This window comes from Pseudorasbora parva, chromosome 13, assembly GCF_024679245.1.
Source record: "Pseudorasbora parva isolate DD20220531a chromosome 13, ASM2467924v1, whole genome shotgun sequence".
Lineage (NCBI taxonomy): Eukaryota > Metazoa > Chordata > Actinopteri > Cypriniformes > Gobionidae > Pseudorasbora > Pseudorasbora parva.
Window position 1 is genome coordinate 42,445,776 of NC_090184.1, and position 15,938 is coordinate 42,461,713.

Below are 15,938 nucleotides of genomic sequence, written 5' to 3' on the forward strand. Positions count from 1 at the left end.
GAACCGGATGCAGTATTTCTGTCTTACTGTATCTATTATTAATCATTTTGAGATTTTCACTTTGTCAACCCTATTTCATAAAAACAAAACAAAAAAACATAAAAATATATAGATATTATTGTGACCAACAAGTGCAACATCAGTAGTGACATTATGGCTAAAACCTTTTTGCTAGGGCTAGTTTTTTCTCATTAAAATGCATGCATCCATCCTCCATATCATTTATCCACTGTAGTGTAACGGGATATAAAAAAGTATTTACTTTTATGTAATTTGTACATTTGATGATACAATTCAAATGGGAACATTCAAAATAGTGTAAGGGTGTATCGTGTCACAATATATTGCAATACAAAAATGCAACAATATGTATTGTGGATTAAAGTTTAGACAGATTTAGTTTTGTATATGTTACTGTCACATTAAATATGGTAAATCCTGATAAAATAAAATATATTTTAAGCAGAGTAGGGTATATATTATAAGCAGAATGATTAATATTTGTTTTTCTGCTGTCACCATTTCCCTGTGTATGGGGGAGAAGGACCAAGCCCAGCTAACTATAGTTCACTTTCAGTTCACCATTTTAACTATTTTTGTTCAAAGTATTGTGGGTGTATTGCACTGCAGGGTCGTAACCACCATATAGACATCGAAGGAGGGCAACAATCACTGCCATTATAATGCTTGGAAGAGCCAGGACTTTTATAATATAACTCTGCTTTTAATCATGGGCTCATTTTATTTTTTGGGTGAACTATCCCTTTAAGATTAATTAGCCTAAATGTTTAACATCATTACATTCCTCAAGGCAGTTTCCGAGCATTCATTAATGTACTTTAATACTGCTCTCACGAAAATAAACAATGGTTCTGCAAACCACAGCTGAACTATGGTATTTGTAGTAAAACTGTGGTAATACAAATCGTTATCAATCCGCAAAAAAACATGGTTACTACATTTTTACTATAATAAAACCATGGATAATTTTCATAAGGGTGTTCATCACTCAAATTCATTGCAAAATGTAACTGTAAATTTAGCAGGTATGAAATATGATCAGTATGAGAAAAGCACTGAACTGTGGCAGGTTAGTTGGGAAATAATAAATGTATTTATTTTTCAGAATGCACATTTGTAACATGGGAACATTTCAGCAGGTTGAAGATATGAGATGTTAATATCCTCAGTTTCAAACTGCAAACTACTCAAAAAGGCACACCAGCGTATTATTTTAAAAGAAAGACCTTCATCCCACCATATCAGGCAAACCCATGCTTTCTTTAATTCTTGGAAATCGTTTAAACTAAGGTAGTGTGTCATTGTTAAAGGGGGGGTGAAACACTCAGTTTCAGTCAGTGTCATGTCAATCTTGAGTACCTATAGAGTAGCATTGCATCCTGCATATCTCCGAACAGTCTTTATTTTTTTAATAATTATATAAGAAAGATGCGCTGTTCCGAGTCTTTCCGAAAAAAGCCGAGCGGGTGGGGGCGTGTCGTGTGAGCGGAGCTAAATAATGACGTGTGCAGCAGCGCGCTGTGTGTTGAGTCGAGTCCGTCATCCCTAACAGCGGGAAAAAAACTTTATTCAAAATAAAAATATGGCTTTTAATCAGATACAGCCATACATCTATGATCCGGAATCAGACCCAGAGGCTGCAGTTGAAGAGGAGCAGCAGCAAAAACGACTAGAGCAGGACGTCTGTATGTGGTAAGTTACAAGTTATACACTAACTATATAATATGCTTAGCGGCTTGTGTTATTTACATATTTATACTTGAATTATATCGTCGTATTTTTGTCTTTGAAGGTGTACATGTGGGAAGTGCAGTTGTGCACGTGTGTTTGTGTGTTTACGCGTGGTTTGTGTAGACAGTAAGCGGACTAAACACTAAGCGGAAAAAAACACAGACATTTGAAGCAGTCTCACTCACCCTTCTAACGTTGGGACTGCTCCATCCTTCAGCATTAGGCGATTGGGAAAATCCGGCGTTGAGCTGGGCCTTGTTTATGAAACAGTCGGCACCGAAATGCAGCGAACAGATATAAACATTCGCGCAACTCAGTTGCTGATCCGGAAAAGCAAATTACATCCACTGTTGCCTTAACGCGGGGTTTTGGAGAATCTGTGCAGGACTGTCTTGGTCTGGCAACCAAAAACGCACTTTTTTGGTGACATTATGTGCTATGTGTAATTGTCACCTGTCCAGCATCCTACAAACCAGCGCTTTGATGGGCGTAGGCTGTTGCTTTCGCTCTCTCCCTCGCTCTCTCTCACGCGCTTCCGGTAGAATTGTCCGTAAGGCCCATACAAGGTAATTCCGCCCCCACTAACGTCAAAGGGGACGCATGATCTCAAAAAACTTGCCGAAACTTATGACTAACCGGAAGTAGTATTTTTGACAAAGAAATACTCCCATCAAACGTCCACTTTAACTTTTGAAACTTTGTCTATGTTTAGGATGGGATTCCAAGTCTTTAACAGTGTAAAAAGATCAGTATGCATGAAACAGCATTTCACCCCCCCTTTAAGAATTAGAGCAGCCGTATCACTGCAGTAACACCAACGACATCAGTTTTGATTGAGTTGCGATGGGACCGGAAGTAGCGATAAACTGCTTCAATTAACAGATATAGGAAGTGTGATAAAAGGTCTATTACATCTGTTGTTGTTTCTTTGACTACACACTCCAGAATCCACTCAAACCAGTCTTGCGACCCACTTTTAGGTCGTGACCCACCTATTGAGAGAAACGCTGATCTAAAGAACTTTTTATAGCTATAATGAACCTTCTGTGGAATGGAAAGATTCCATGAGTATTAAAGGGATAGTTCACTCAAAAATGTACATTTGCTGTTAATTTACTCACCCTAATGTGGCGTTCACACCAGACGTGAATAAATCACGCTCCTCATTCACGCAAATCGTGCCTCAGAATGTCTATTCGCTTCTTTGCATTGACTTAACATGTAAATCACTCGCGCTTATCGCTTCATTCCCGTCTGGTGTGAACGCATCATTAGATGGTGGCGTCTTTTTTCTTCAGTAGAACAGTAAAGAAGATGTTTAGCTAAAACCGTAGTCCTGGGTGATCCTTATAATGCAAGTCATACCATCAGTTTGAGTGTCAAAAAAACATGAAAAAACTAAATGAATACCCGTGGCTCCTGACAATTCACTGAGGCCATGTGAAGCGAAACGATCGGTATGTAGAAGAAACTGAACATTATTTACAACCTTAACGTATTGACGACCCTGATTATAACAGGAACAACCCTTTTTAAAGATTTTTTAGGGCCAAATCTTGTCTTTTATAAGATTAATGCTTTTATTTAAAAAATAACTTTCATAAAGCATATTCTTCACATTTTAAGTAAGGTAAATATTGGTAAAATGTACCAACAATCACAAAAATAAACACTTTGAAACACAATTAGGAACCTTTAAAATAGCATAAAAGGGGGGCACTTTAATGTTTTATATAGGTTGCAGCATCCAGTAGATTACATATAATGTTGTAAATAATGTTCAGTTTCTTGCTCAAACCAATCGTTTCTCTTCACAAAGCCTCAATGAATTGTCAGGAGCCACAGGTATTTTTTTAGTTTTGCCTGTGTGTGTTTTTTGGACTCTCAAAATGATGGTAGCCGTTAATATAGATCGCCATGGGCCGCGTTATCTGCTAAAAATCTTAATTTCTACAGAAGAACAAAAAGACATCCATCTTGGATGGCCTGAAGGTGTGTAAATCAACAGCAGATTTTCATAATTAGCTGAACGATCCCTGTAAAGATACTTCATGGAACCATTAATGCCAACTAAAAGGCTTTTATTTTGAAGAGTGCATGTGTTTGCGGACCTGTATGTTCTCCAGCTGGTACTCCAGGTCTGTTCGCTCGGTCTTCAGAAGGTCCGTCTGGTCCAGCGCGTCCTGAAGTCCTTGTGTCAGTCTGAAGATGTGGCTCTTCTGCATGTCCAGCTGCTGCTGCAGTTTTGCTTGCTGAGAAAAAAATAAGTTACAGCATGACATGCACAGCTCTCAATACCTGATGAGGTAACACTTTATAATAAGGTTCATTAGTTAACTACATTAGTTAATATGAGCTAGTAATGAACTGCACTTATAAAGCATTTATTTATCTTTGTTAATGTTATTTTGAACATTTATTAATACTTTATTAAAATCTTGTTAACATTAGTTAATGCAGAGGTTTTCAAACTTTATGATGCCAAGGACACCCAAATATGATGAACCTTTATGAGGGACCCCCTTCCTAAAATCCATCTATTTTTATCTATAAAAAAACAGATAAATAGTAAGTGTGACATTTATAAATACAACATATTGTTTCCCAACTTAAATTGGCTATATTTAATGTTGGATATATAAACCTGAAGAACATTTTCAATTAAAAATTATTTGTATAAGTAACTTTCGCAGTAAATGTATGCAAGCAGTTTATGTTCTTTCCTTACAACCCCAGTGAGCAAGATAAAGGGGACTATAGTGAGAAAAACTCCCTAGAAAGATGCAAAGCAAACGTATACAATTCTGGAAAGTATGTGTACGACAAGAAATGAGAGAAACATTTAGAAATCAAAAAGTTTGAGTAGACTTTATCCATTATTGCTTTGTCTTTGTATTCTCTGAAATGTTCTGGGGACCGCTTAGAACCTCCTGGAGGACCCCTGGGGGTCCCCGGACCCCAGTTTGAAAACCCCTGATTTAAAGGTCCCGTTCTTCGCGATTCCATCTTTCAAACTTTAGTTAGTGTGAAATGTTGCTGTTAGAGCATAAATAATACCTGTAAAATTATAAAGCTCAAAGTTCAATGCCAAGCGAGATATTTTATTTAACAGAAGTTCCCTTTCAAAGCCTACAGCGAGCGTCCGGTTTGGACTACACCGCTGCACTTCCTGCTGTAATGACGTCACTAGAGCCGTTTGTTGACTAACCCTCCGCCCACAAGAACACGCAAAATAGGGGGCATGGTCTCGTTGCTCTCCCACGTGGAGAAGACCGCGCATTCAGCGCTTGCATCTCCCCGTTATGGTAAGAGGCGGGACCTTTCCGGGCAACGTGTGCTAAGCTGCTGTCCAATCACAACACGGGAAGCGCTGGCCCAATCAGAACTCGTTACGCGTTTCTGAAGGAGGGACTTCATAGAACAAGGAAATCATCAGGCCGTTTTTAGGACAGAGGAAACAGCGCTGTACAGATAAGTCAATCGTGTGAAAAATACTGTGTTTTTACACGCGAAACATGAACTCATGTTATATTGCACACTGTAAACATAATCAAAGCTTCGAAAACACACAAAAAACGGGACCTTTAATGCACTGTGAACTTACATAAACAAACCATGATCAGCTGTATTTTTATTTACTAACGTTAACAAATACAGCAACAAATGTACTGTTCACGATTAGTTCACTAATGAAACATTGTAAAGTTTTACCCCTGAAAAAAATCAGCTCAAACCAATGTCTTTATTAGGTAAATATGTGTTTTGAGTGCTAGTAAAGTGAAGCACCTCGTCCATGAGCCTCTGTTTGAGTTCTCGTTCCGTCTCCAGCTTCTGCTGCAGGCTGCGCGCGTTCATCTCCAGCATGGCGTGTTTCTTCTCCAGATCGCTCAGCTGATGAACACAGAGTAAGTATGCATGCATGTGGTCATTTAACAGATACTATTATCCACAATGGCACACACTTACAGTGTCAGAAAGACCTTCCGCCTTGAGTTTCTGGTCTTTCAGGGCCTGTTGCAGTACCAGGATTTCAGCTTTATGCTCTTTCACTGCCAGTTCGACTGTCTGGCGAGACTCAGAATTGCGCTGCTCTGCACGGAGTCTGGAGAACGGGGGAGAAGGAGTTATCAAACAGATAAGCGTTCGAGCGGCACAGTGTTTCTATCTATACTTAACGTTCATTATGTAACTCTTATATAACTCTGGACACACTGGTTGTTTAGAAAATATTTATAAAAGTATTTCAACAAACTATTACTAGTTTATTTTGTACACTGAGTTATATAAACATATCACAATGAATTCTGTCATTTTTTTTGTAAACCAACAAATGTTTCCATTACACCTCAAGGGATTTATTGTGTACAAATATTTCATAAACATACAATAGCTAGGATTTTATGTATTTTAAATACATGCAATGTGAACAATTTTAATATTTGCATTTAATATACGCCTTTTTTGCATTAATAAATAATAAAGAAGTTATGATTTTTTAATCATTTTAGTTTATGACATCAATTATTTTGTAATGTCTTTGGATATTATTATGTATTATTAAAATGTAACTATTTAAATACATCTGCATTTTTCTTTGCAGTAAAAATAATACAATTACTGTTAAGTAAAGATGTAAATAACTGATTTTATATAATAATATAATATATAGTTACTTTTTTTTATTTAAGTTTTATACTAAACTAACTTAGAGTTTTTATTGTATAAAGCAAGAAAATGTAATGTATTTTGGCTACACTTTATCTGGAGGTGTCTGTGTTACAGTGTAATTATACATTTAAGTACTGAATAATAATTAACTATATGTACTACATGTAACCATAGGGTTAGGATGAGGGATCGGTTTAGGTTAGTTGGATGTAATGAAGCACAATTTATAGTAATTACTATAATAACTACATGTCATATATGTAACCAAGACACTGTAAAATAAAGTGTTACTATTTTTATTATTTTTACAGAGAACCAAGAGACTTTTTTTATTTCCTTTTTTGAACAAGTATTTTTTGCCAAAAATTGTCATACAGACAACCATTCAATTTATATAATTCAATAATAATTGTAATCCATTCAATAATAATAATTATATATATATATATACATACACACACACATACAATTAAATAAATAAATAAAAAGATTTTCATAAAGATAACACGATCAAAAAAGAAAAGAGGAATAATTTTGCAGCAATAATATACTTGTCTATATACTCTCAGTGTCCATCAATTCCACAAAAGAGTCGCCATCTAGACTGCAAAAAGTCATCGAAAACCGACAGACATTTGATCTGCTCTTTTTTATTTGTTTTATTTTGAGCTTTCTAGCCAGGCTTAAACTCGTGTCGGCTGCATGAGCACCACGCGCTAACTGCTAGGCCACGGCTCTGACATTGTCCAGTTGTGTGTGTGTTACTGTACCGGTTCTGCTTCTCATTGTCCAGTTGTGTGTGTGTTACTGTACCGGTTCTGCTTCTCGTTGTCCAGTTGTCTCTGTATGTCTCTGACTCTGCGCTCAGCCTGGTTCTTCTCCTCATCCAGGGCAGACCTCCAGTTCTCCCACTGTCTCTCTTTCTCCAGCAGCTCATCATTCAGGGTCTCCAACTCCAGCACCTGCTCCTCCAGCATTGTGCAAGTCGTCTTCAGCGTCTCGATGTTCTACACACACACACACACATTGGGAATTCATGTTTTTACGGAGACTTTCCATGGACATCATGATTTTTATACTGTACAAACTGTATATTGTCTTACCTTACCATGACTATACCCTTAAACCTGCCCATCACAGAAACCTTTCAGCATTTTTACATTTTCAAAAAAACACCACAGTGTAGGTTTATAAGCAGTTTTCCTCACGGGGAACAAAACATTTCCCCACAAGAACAACTTTTTGTATTTTTTTTTTTTTTTAGGATATTGTAAACATTGTGGGGACATTCCATCCCATTAATGAAAGTTTACCTGGACACACAAACTCACACACAAACTTACACACACACACACACACACACACACATATCGAACATACACACACTCATACAAACATACACAGACTCTCTCTCTCACACACACACACACACACACACACACACACACACACACACACACACACTCTCAGACAAATTTGTCATAGACAAACCATCAAACTATTACTCAAACAGTAATTGGTCAGTGGCCGGTCACACACCTACTGTATGTGAATAAATATAATAAATATATTTTGGATATTGGAAAATTATATTTATTATATTTGTATTCATTTTCATTATAGAAGTTTCCATGTTTTTTTTATTAGAATATAAGATTTTATTAATTTTCAAGACTTTTCCAGACCATTTTAAAATGACCAGATATTTCCGGATTTCTATTAAGGCGAGAGCATTGATAAAATGAAACAGATTGGCGATGACTTATTCAATACATCTGCTGCAAACCAACAGACAGGATCTAAGGAACTGCAGGATATGACGCCAAAATTATGCTGATAGATGCGGAAAGGAAGCGGCAGATTTTTCCTTTTGGACTTTCATTAACAGATCCGGAATTCATAGTCGTTGCCAATCGGAATTGATCCTCGGAGAGCCGGCAGGAGGGCTCGAGGGTGTCTTGCATCCGGCAGATGTGCTTGAAAGTGCATCTCGGTGGCAGGACTGGATATCAACACATTTCACAAAGACACAGGACCCAAAGACAAAGAGAGTCTCCAAATATAGCCCGTGTGCTTTTGCCCCTGTGAAGTCCAACTCTGGCAGGGCAGAGGGGAGCAGCGAGTGAATATGACACATCTCTGCCTCCTACCAGCGTCTATGATTACCATCCGCTACTGTTATACAACAGCGAGGACTGCACACCTACACAGGCGTCCCACGCGCATACATCACCGCACACACACACCTCTCATCTCGCTGTGCCATAACGCAAAACAATAGAACCTGCGAGCATCATTTTCCAGCTTATTAAACAGCTTTGTTTTGGCACTGAGGAGGAAAACTGATTTGCTGTCTATTTGTTGTGTCATCAATTTTTTTGAAGAAACGATCATATAATGACAAATTATAAGAAAGTACTGTACTATACCAAACATTTTACTACACTGGGCTTACTACACTGCAAATAAACTGCACAACTTTTTGGACATAAAATATAAATACAGATCACATACAGTGCCGTTCAAAATCTGGGATCGGGAAGATTCTTTAATGTTTTTGAAATCTCTTTTGCTCACCAAGACTACATTTATTTGACCCAAAATTCGGTGAAATATTGCAATTTAAAATAACTGTTTTCTATGTACATGTTAAAAAATGTAATTTATTCCTGTGATCAAAGCTGAATTTTCAGCATCATTACTCCAGTCTTCAGTGTCACATGATCCTTCAGAAATCACTCTCATATGAGGATTTGCTGCTCAAGAATTATGATTATGGGTTGCAGCATTTGAAAAAAAAAAAAAAAAGTTACATTATAAACGGCTTTACTTTATCATTGCAGCAAAAAAAGTATTATTTTTAAATTTTACAAATTTTAAATACATTTTTAAACAAATTAAATAAATAAAAATTAATTACATTTTTATTTAAAGCTGCAGTCCGTAACTTTTTTCACTCTAGTGGTCAATAAACAGAACTGCATGTGTCTTGCGGAGGAACATAGCAGCCGGAGCTACTTCTCTCTGTTTATGTCTATGGCGGATCACGCAGGGACTGCGCTCCTCCGCAGCGGTACCTACCAGTCTGGCCTGAAATAGTCCCAATATAAACACTTATTATAAGTTTATTAATTAAAGATTCATGGTAAGACAAAAACACAGTTTGGAAAATGGATTCATGTTGTACATTCTCATTATATAATTATATAAAATATATAACAGCAGCTTTAAGTTTAAATTTAATTTATTTAAAAAAAAATCTTACTGACCCCACACTCTTCAACAGTAGTATATGTTTACATGTCAATGCCTAATCAATGATCAGAAAATTGGCTAAAAAGGAGAAATAGTCAGTGTTACTGGTGTGCAGGCCAGGGTGCGAACTACGGGGGAGCAAGGGGAGCTCGGCTCCCCTTATTAAGACAAGGGCTCCCCTGAAACTGGGTTCTGTACATTTTTGGGGGGATTTAAATTATAGGTTTAGGTTTATTTAAGGTTTGACAAGGCAGGATATTACAGTACAAAACCCTGAAATGTGTCAAACAACATATACTCAGAAACAACCCTTATATACCTAGTTTAAAAACAGCTAAAAATCCAAAAATCACACGGACTCGGTACTTCTGCCTACTTCAAGCGTGACCTTTTCAATGTAATGCGTATGATGTGACATCACAGAACATGGCGAGCATTTGTGCTAATAAAACATAAAATTAAATAACATTAAAAAAAATAGCGATAGTTTGGCTAGATAAGACTCTTATTCATCGTCTGGTGTCATTTAAAGCCCTTTGAAGCCGTTTGATCGTTGGACCTTGAGGCGTTTGGTGCCCATAGAAGTCCATTATATAAAGAAAAATCCTGGAATGTTTTCATCAAAAACCTTAATTTCTCTTCGACTGAAGAAAGAAAGACATGGACATCTTGAATGACATGGGGTTGAGTACATTATCACTTTCAAAAGTTTATTTAAAAGTAAATAAACCTTTAAGTGAGTTTGTCATTGTACTGTTTTGTTGTTGTGTTTTTCATTAAGAATAATAGGTTAATGAACCCACAATTTAAGCAACCCGCCTCTGAATTTGCAAACTGAAAGTCATTCGTTCACAGCTGAACAAGCACTGTAATGTGACGGTGAGAACATTTTCCCCTAAAAAAGCGAATACAGTTTGTTTCTATTATTTCATTTACCACAATGTCAAACCAACGCAGCTTACCCCAAAATGCAAACTCAGGAACGGGCTTCTTCCGTATAAGCTCATGCAGTTGTGCGCTCTAGACAGAGAATGTACTCCAGTTAGGCTAAGAAGAAGCTAGTATATTTATTAAGTATAATGAGGTTTGGTTCCTATTCAACTGTCCATCCTATTAAAAACAGCAAGGATAATTGTAAAAAACAAACAAAAAAAAAACAAAAAAAGCCCCAGTATTGTATTTTGCCAGACTTTATAGTGTATCCGTATGCAAGTGTGAATGGGAACCATTTCGAGGGGGATGCCAGGTGTGCAAACAATTAAATACAATTTTCATATACCAAGTTTGAAAATCGAATACCAACCCATCAAATTAATACTTAAATATTCTTGTCCAGCCCTACTAAATTTCAATAAAATAAAATAAAATCATTTTGAGCTAAAAAAACGAAGTTTTGGGGCCAGATTTACTAACAGCTTGCACCAGCACAAAGCCTTTTTTGACGTTAGTATTTACCACCGGAAAAAAAGCACGTCTTACACCAGATGCTAACTGGTATATTGTGTGGTCATTACGGAAATTATCCGTTTGTGTCTGTGTGCTTTAATTTGCGTGTCGTCAGTAGATCACATGCAGAACTTTCTACTCCCATCTGCGTTTTTTGTGGGGGAATTGTGCTCTCAGGGTAATTTTCCTTTAGTAAATCTGACCCCTGAGCTCTAAAAGCTGTAGTATGCTTTATAGAACAATGAACTTTTAGCCTTTTGATGTGTTAAATTCTTACATTACACCCCTTTATGTCACTTTTGAGATGCTAATAACAGCTAAACATCCTCTTAGATTGAGCAGGATCTTTTTAAATGCTGCTTATCATGTGTTGGGCTCTTAAATTCAGCCCACATCTCTCTCCCACCACATCCACATGCCTCTGTTTCTACGTCCCAATTTTAATACTATACGTCCTAAATAGTATTCACAATTAGAATTAGTGCATCCCAAATCATAGTAAGTTGTAATGATTATTGCACTCATTTTAGTTAGAATCCGACATGCAGATCCGTGCGCACTCTAACAGCCGATATTTCCCACAATCCATTGCGCATTAGACAAGAATTCCGTAAGAACTACAAACACCAATACAATTTGTTAAAAAACTACAAACATGGTGGGTGTGTGAGTCTGGCGGTTAAGTAGAGAGGTTTAGATAAAGGGGTTTAAGTGATTAATAATCAGTATCTAACCTGACTAAAAGACATTTATTCAGTGTTATATTACATTATATACATTTATTCAGACATTTACCCACATTATATTTCGTCTGCAGCAGCATTTCGAACTGTTGTAAAGATATGTTTGGTCATTAACTTTTAAATGCATCATTACACTAATAGCAAACATATGAGGAGATTCTCAGCATGAAAGATCCATGACTGGCATAACGCTACTATATTTCTCTCCGAAACAGTAGGAAATTAAATTAAATTGAATGTGGGGGATGTTAACTGTGACCAGATGAGTGACAGGCCAGTTTAAACCACCAGAGTTGTCAGCGACCACCAAGGTTTTTGATCATTTTCACAAAAATGTATTGGCCCATATAATAATTTGTTCTATGAATATCCGAGCATGCAATAAATCAAAAGAAAGAGCAGACCCTCTGCTTTTAAACAAAAAAAAACAAAACATATTTTATCAACATTTAAATATGGGCAATTTTCATAAAAAAGCAACATTTTGAGCAAAAAGCTGAGAAAATCATGTTTTTGTGAAAGACTACATCCAGATCAGATTCAGAGCAACGATCAAACACAGATGGAGTAGAATAAATCGAGTCCATTAACAGCCCTAATGCTTACACAGTCCTGTAGCTCATCCTGGATCCACATTTCATTCAGTAACATTAGATAGTTTTGATTTATGTGATGTTTAATGTTGATCACGTTATTTTTCATATGCATCTGCTTCCATACGATCGCTTGTTGTACTGCGTCTTCCTCGCGTCTGTTTTGATCAGGAGATTTAGTACTCATTTAGAAGATGCGCAATAGCGCCCCCTAGCGTCTGACAGTGGAAACACGGAAACACAGAAAATTGTGTTTGGCGGGGAAAGAGTTAAAGGTGCACTATGCAACTTTCCATCCGCTAGAGGTCGCCTATTCTAAACAAAGGCGTAGTTTGATGACGCCAAGTGTGAGCGCAGCATCTTGGGACATGTGGTCTTCACCTTACAGCCGGTGGAAAATAGGACTCGGGCAGAAATCACGTTCATGGATGCGGTTATTAACGTTAACGAACACCGGGACTTTTATTATGACGGGACGGGACACAGTCGTCGGGCGCCCGCACTTCCGCTTTTTCCGGTCATGATTATAAGGTAATTCAGCTTGTTTATCATATCACTATCAGATACATTTAAGTGTGTTTAAAATGATGTTATGCGTTCGCTCGGCACTGCTGTGACATGTTCACACTGCTGAGAGAAAAGCGCTTCTGCGGAATAAAACCGAGGGTAGCGCAGATATGACACGATTGACAGGCGACTCGCTCAGACGCTATGCTGACACGTACCGGGTAATTGGTTAAAATAGCAATTTACTCACAATTTACAAATAGTTGGAAACATTTGGGATATTGTAAGTACTCAACTGAACAAAATATATAACACTGGCCTAGTGGTTTTTGGATATTTTACTGCAAAAATACTACATAGTGCACCTTTAAAGACGCAATTATGAAAGTCGCAAATCTTGCCTAATCTTTTGCTACACACTCAAAAGTAAGTAAATTTTCTTCACAATCACAGTACATGCGTAAGGGCATAGTATAAACCAGTCCACGGCGCGACAACTCCAATCTTTCAAATATTCATATTCTTGTGTAATCGACGCGCCATCCTTAATAAACCCGTCTCTTGTGTGATACCCTTTTTTTTTTTACATTCTGATCTAATCTGATTTCTGATCTGTAAGGTGGCCAGAATAATAATCATTCACTGTGTGTGAATAGGCCAGAGGAGAACTGGCACCCCGACTGAGTCTGGTTTCTCCCAAGGTTTATTTTTCTCCATCATGTCCTGATGGAGTTTTGGTTCCTTGCCACTGTCGCCTTTGGCGTGGCTTGCTCAGTTGGGGACACTAAAATTATGATCCAAGTTATTCAACCAAATATACAAATAAAATTAATTTATTAGGTCTTATTTAATTCTATAAACTATAATACTGATCTGCCAACATTGTCGCTATATGATAAATTAAAATGAGCAGATAACATCACTGTTTTCTGTAGAACGACTGTACAGCCAAATCAAATTTTGTTGGAATATTGTCCTGTTTAAAAGAAGTGTATGTAAGATTGTGGCCAAAACTGGTACTGCAGGTGTATCCCCTCTCCCCCTCCCCCTGACTCGAGGTTGCCAGATTGGCTGCAGGATCAGCAGGAATGTTTGTAGATCTGCAGCTGTGGTAACTAGAGCAGATCTGGCAACCCGGATGCAAAAACACTACTGACTTCATGATTGGTCGATAGGTGGAGGGCGGAGCTTCAGGCCAAAACACAACATGTCAACATCAACATCAGTTGAGGGCTGCAATGACAACTTTTAAATGACAATATCTTGGCCGGACTACTGTTGTCAGTGATAGAAGTATTTGAAATGAACATGATTTCTTATCTAGTGACATATCAGGGCCATTTTATAAAAATTAAAATAAATTTCTTACATATTGTTCCCTTAACACTGTGAAGCTGCTTTGAAACAATCTTCACTGTAAAAGTGCTATATAAATCAAGTTGATTGATTGATTGATTGCTATAAGTAGGCGACTTGTGACTCACCTGTTTCTGGTTGTTGAGGTGCATCTCTCGGTCGGCCACCTCCCGGCGCAGGCGCTCCACGTCCTGCTTGAGCTGCAGTCTCTCCTCGTTCTCATCCGTCGCCTCGTCCAGTTGTTTGGACAGGTAGAAGTTCTGCCGGTTGAGGTCGGCGTTCTCCTGCGTGAGCTGCGTCAACTGCTCCTCCAGGTCCGTGATCACCTGATGCAGGTGCAAAACAAACAGTGATGTAACTGCATGTTATATGTGACCCTGAACCACAAAACCAGTCATATGGGTCAATATTTTGAAATTAAGATTAAACATCATCTGGATAAATAAACTTTCCACTGATGTATGGCTTGTTAGGATAATATTTGGCTGAGAAGATACTCTATTTGAAAATCTGGAATCTGAGGGTGCAAAAACATCTAAATATTGAGAAAATCACCTTTAAAGTTGTCCAAATAAAGTCCTTAGAAATGTATACTACAAATAATAATACATTTTTATATATTTGCGGTAGGAAATTTACAAAATATCTTCATGGAAACATGATCTTTACTTAATATCCTAATGTTTTTTGGTATAAAAGAAAAATCATTTTGACCCATACAATGTATTGTCGGCTATTGCCAAAAATAAACCCTACTTTTGTGCTCCAGGGTCACACACACACACACAACACATACACTGCCATTCAAAAGCAAGACATTTTTTGAAGAAAACTAATGCTTTTATTTAGCAAGGATGAGAATGATGGCTATAAACTATGCAGTTTTCATACAGCATGAAACTTACAAGAATAATGATAAGCTGCAAAGTGGTCCAGAGAGTTATAAAATCTTCCTAAAATGTCATAGCTGTGTGTGCTAACAAAATGTTTCCTATTAAAGAACAGCGTGATCATATCCTGATGCCATTCCTCATCTTTCTTCCTAATGTCTTCCTGTCGCTTTTGATGGTCCTGTCCTAAAAACTCCTGCAGTGTAATTAATCCTGTTGAGCGTCAGAAATGTCCTAAGCATGATGCAGAGTGACTCTGAACTTCTCAGAAACCCTTCTAACTTAAACCATTTTTAGAAGTGTTTTTCTCTTTTCACTTCACACATTTCCAATGCTTCTGAACGCTTCCATCTGACAAACAGAAGAGATGCAGGTTTGCATGAAATTGCAGCTCTGGTCAAGTGTGTTGACGCACGCCAAGGAGAGCAGCAGTGCCAAACACTTCTCTGGTGCGGAGGAGGCTTCTGCGCCCGTTATTATTGTCATTACTGTTAAAAGGCACAGCGCCATGCTCACACACACTGACCCAGTTTAACTAGTGACCAAAAACACACTTTCTCTGTTTATTTAGCCTGCATTTTCATCCAAAAATGCATCTGTCTGTCTTCTCCTAAGTGGCTGTCTGTATGATACTATGTGGTTGCTAGGGTGTTTTGGATGGTTGCTAGGTTATTTTATTTTATTTTTTATATATATTGTTTTTAAGAGGAAATTTGATAGATTCAAAA

The 15,938-nt window shown here is 37.5% G+C and overlaps 1 protein-coding gene across 7 annotated transcripts in view; it reads right to left on the reverse strand.

The window, feature by feature from the left end:
- LOC137039202 (citron Rho-interacting kinase) overlaps nt 1-15,938 on the reverse strand; it is a 95,836-nt gene that overhangs the window by 30,276 nt on the left and 49,622 nt on the right. For all 7 annotated transcript variants that reach the window (XM_067414492.1, XM_067414490.1, XM_067414489.1 and 4 more), the window contains exons 16-20: nt 14,449-14,646; nt 7,234-7,427; nt 5,719-5,854; nt 5,539-5,643; nt 3,864-4,004 (exon numbers count right to left, since the gene is read on the reverse strand). In XM_067414492.1, the coding sequence (XP_067270593.1) occupies nt 3,864-4,004; nt 5,539-5,643; nt 5,719-5,854; nt 7,234-7,427; nt 14,449-14,646 (774 nt within the window). The remainder of the gene's footprint in view (nt 1-3,863; nt 4,005-5,538; nt 5,644-5,718; nt 5,855-7,233; nt 7,428-14,448; nt 14,647-15,938) is intronic.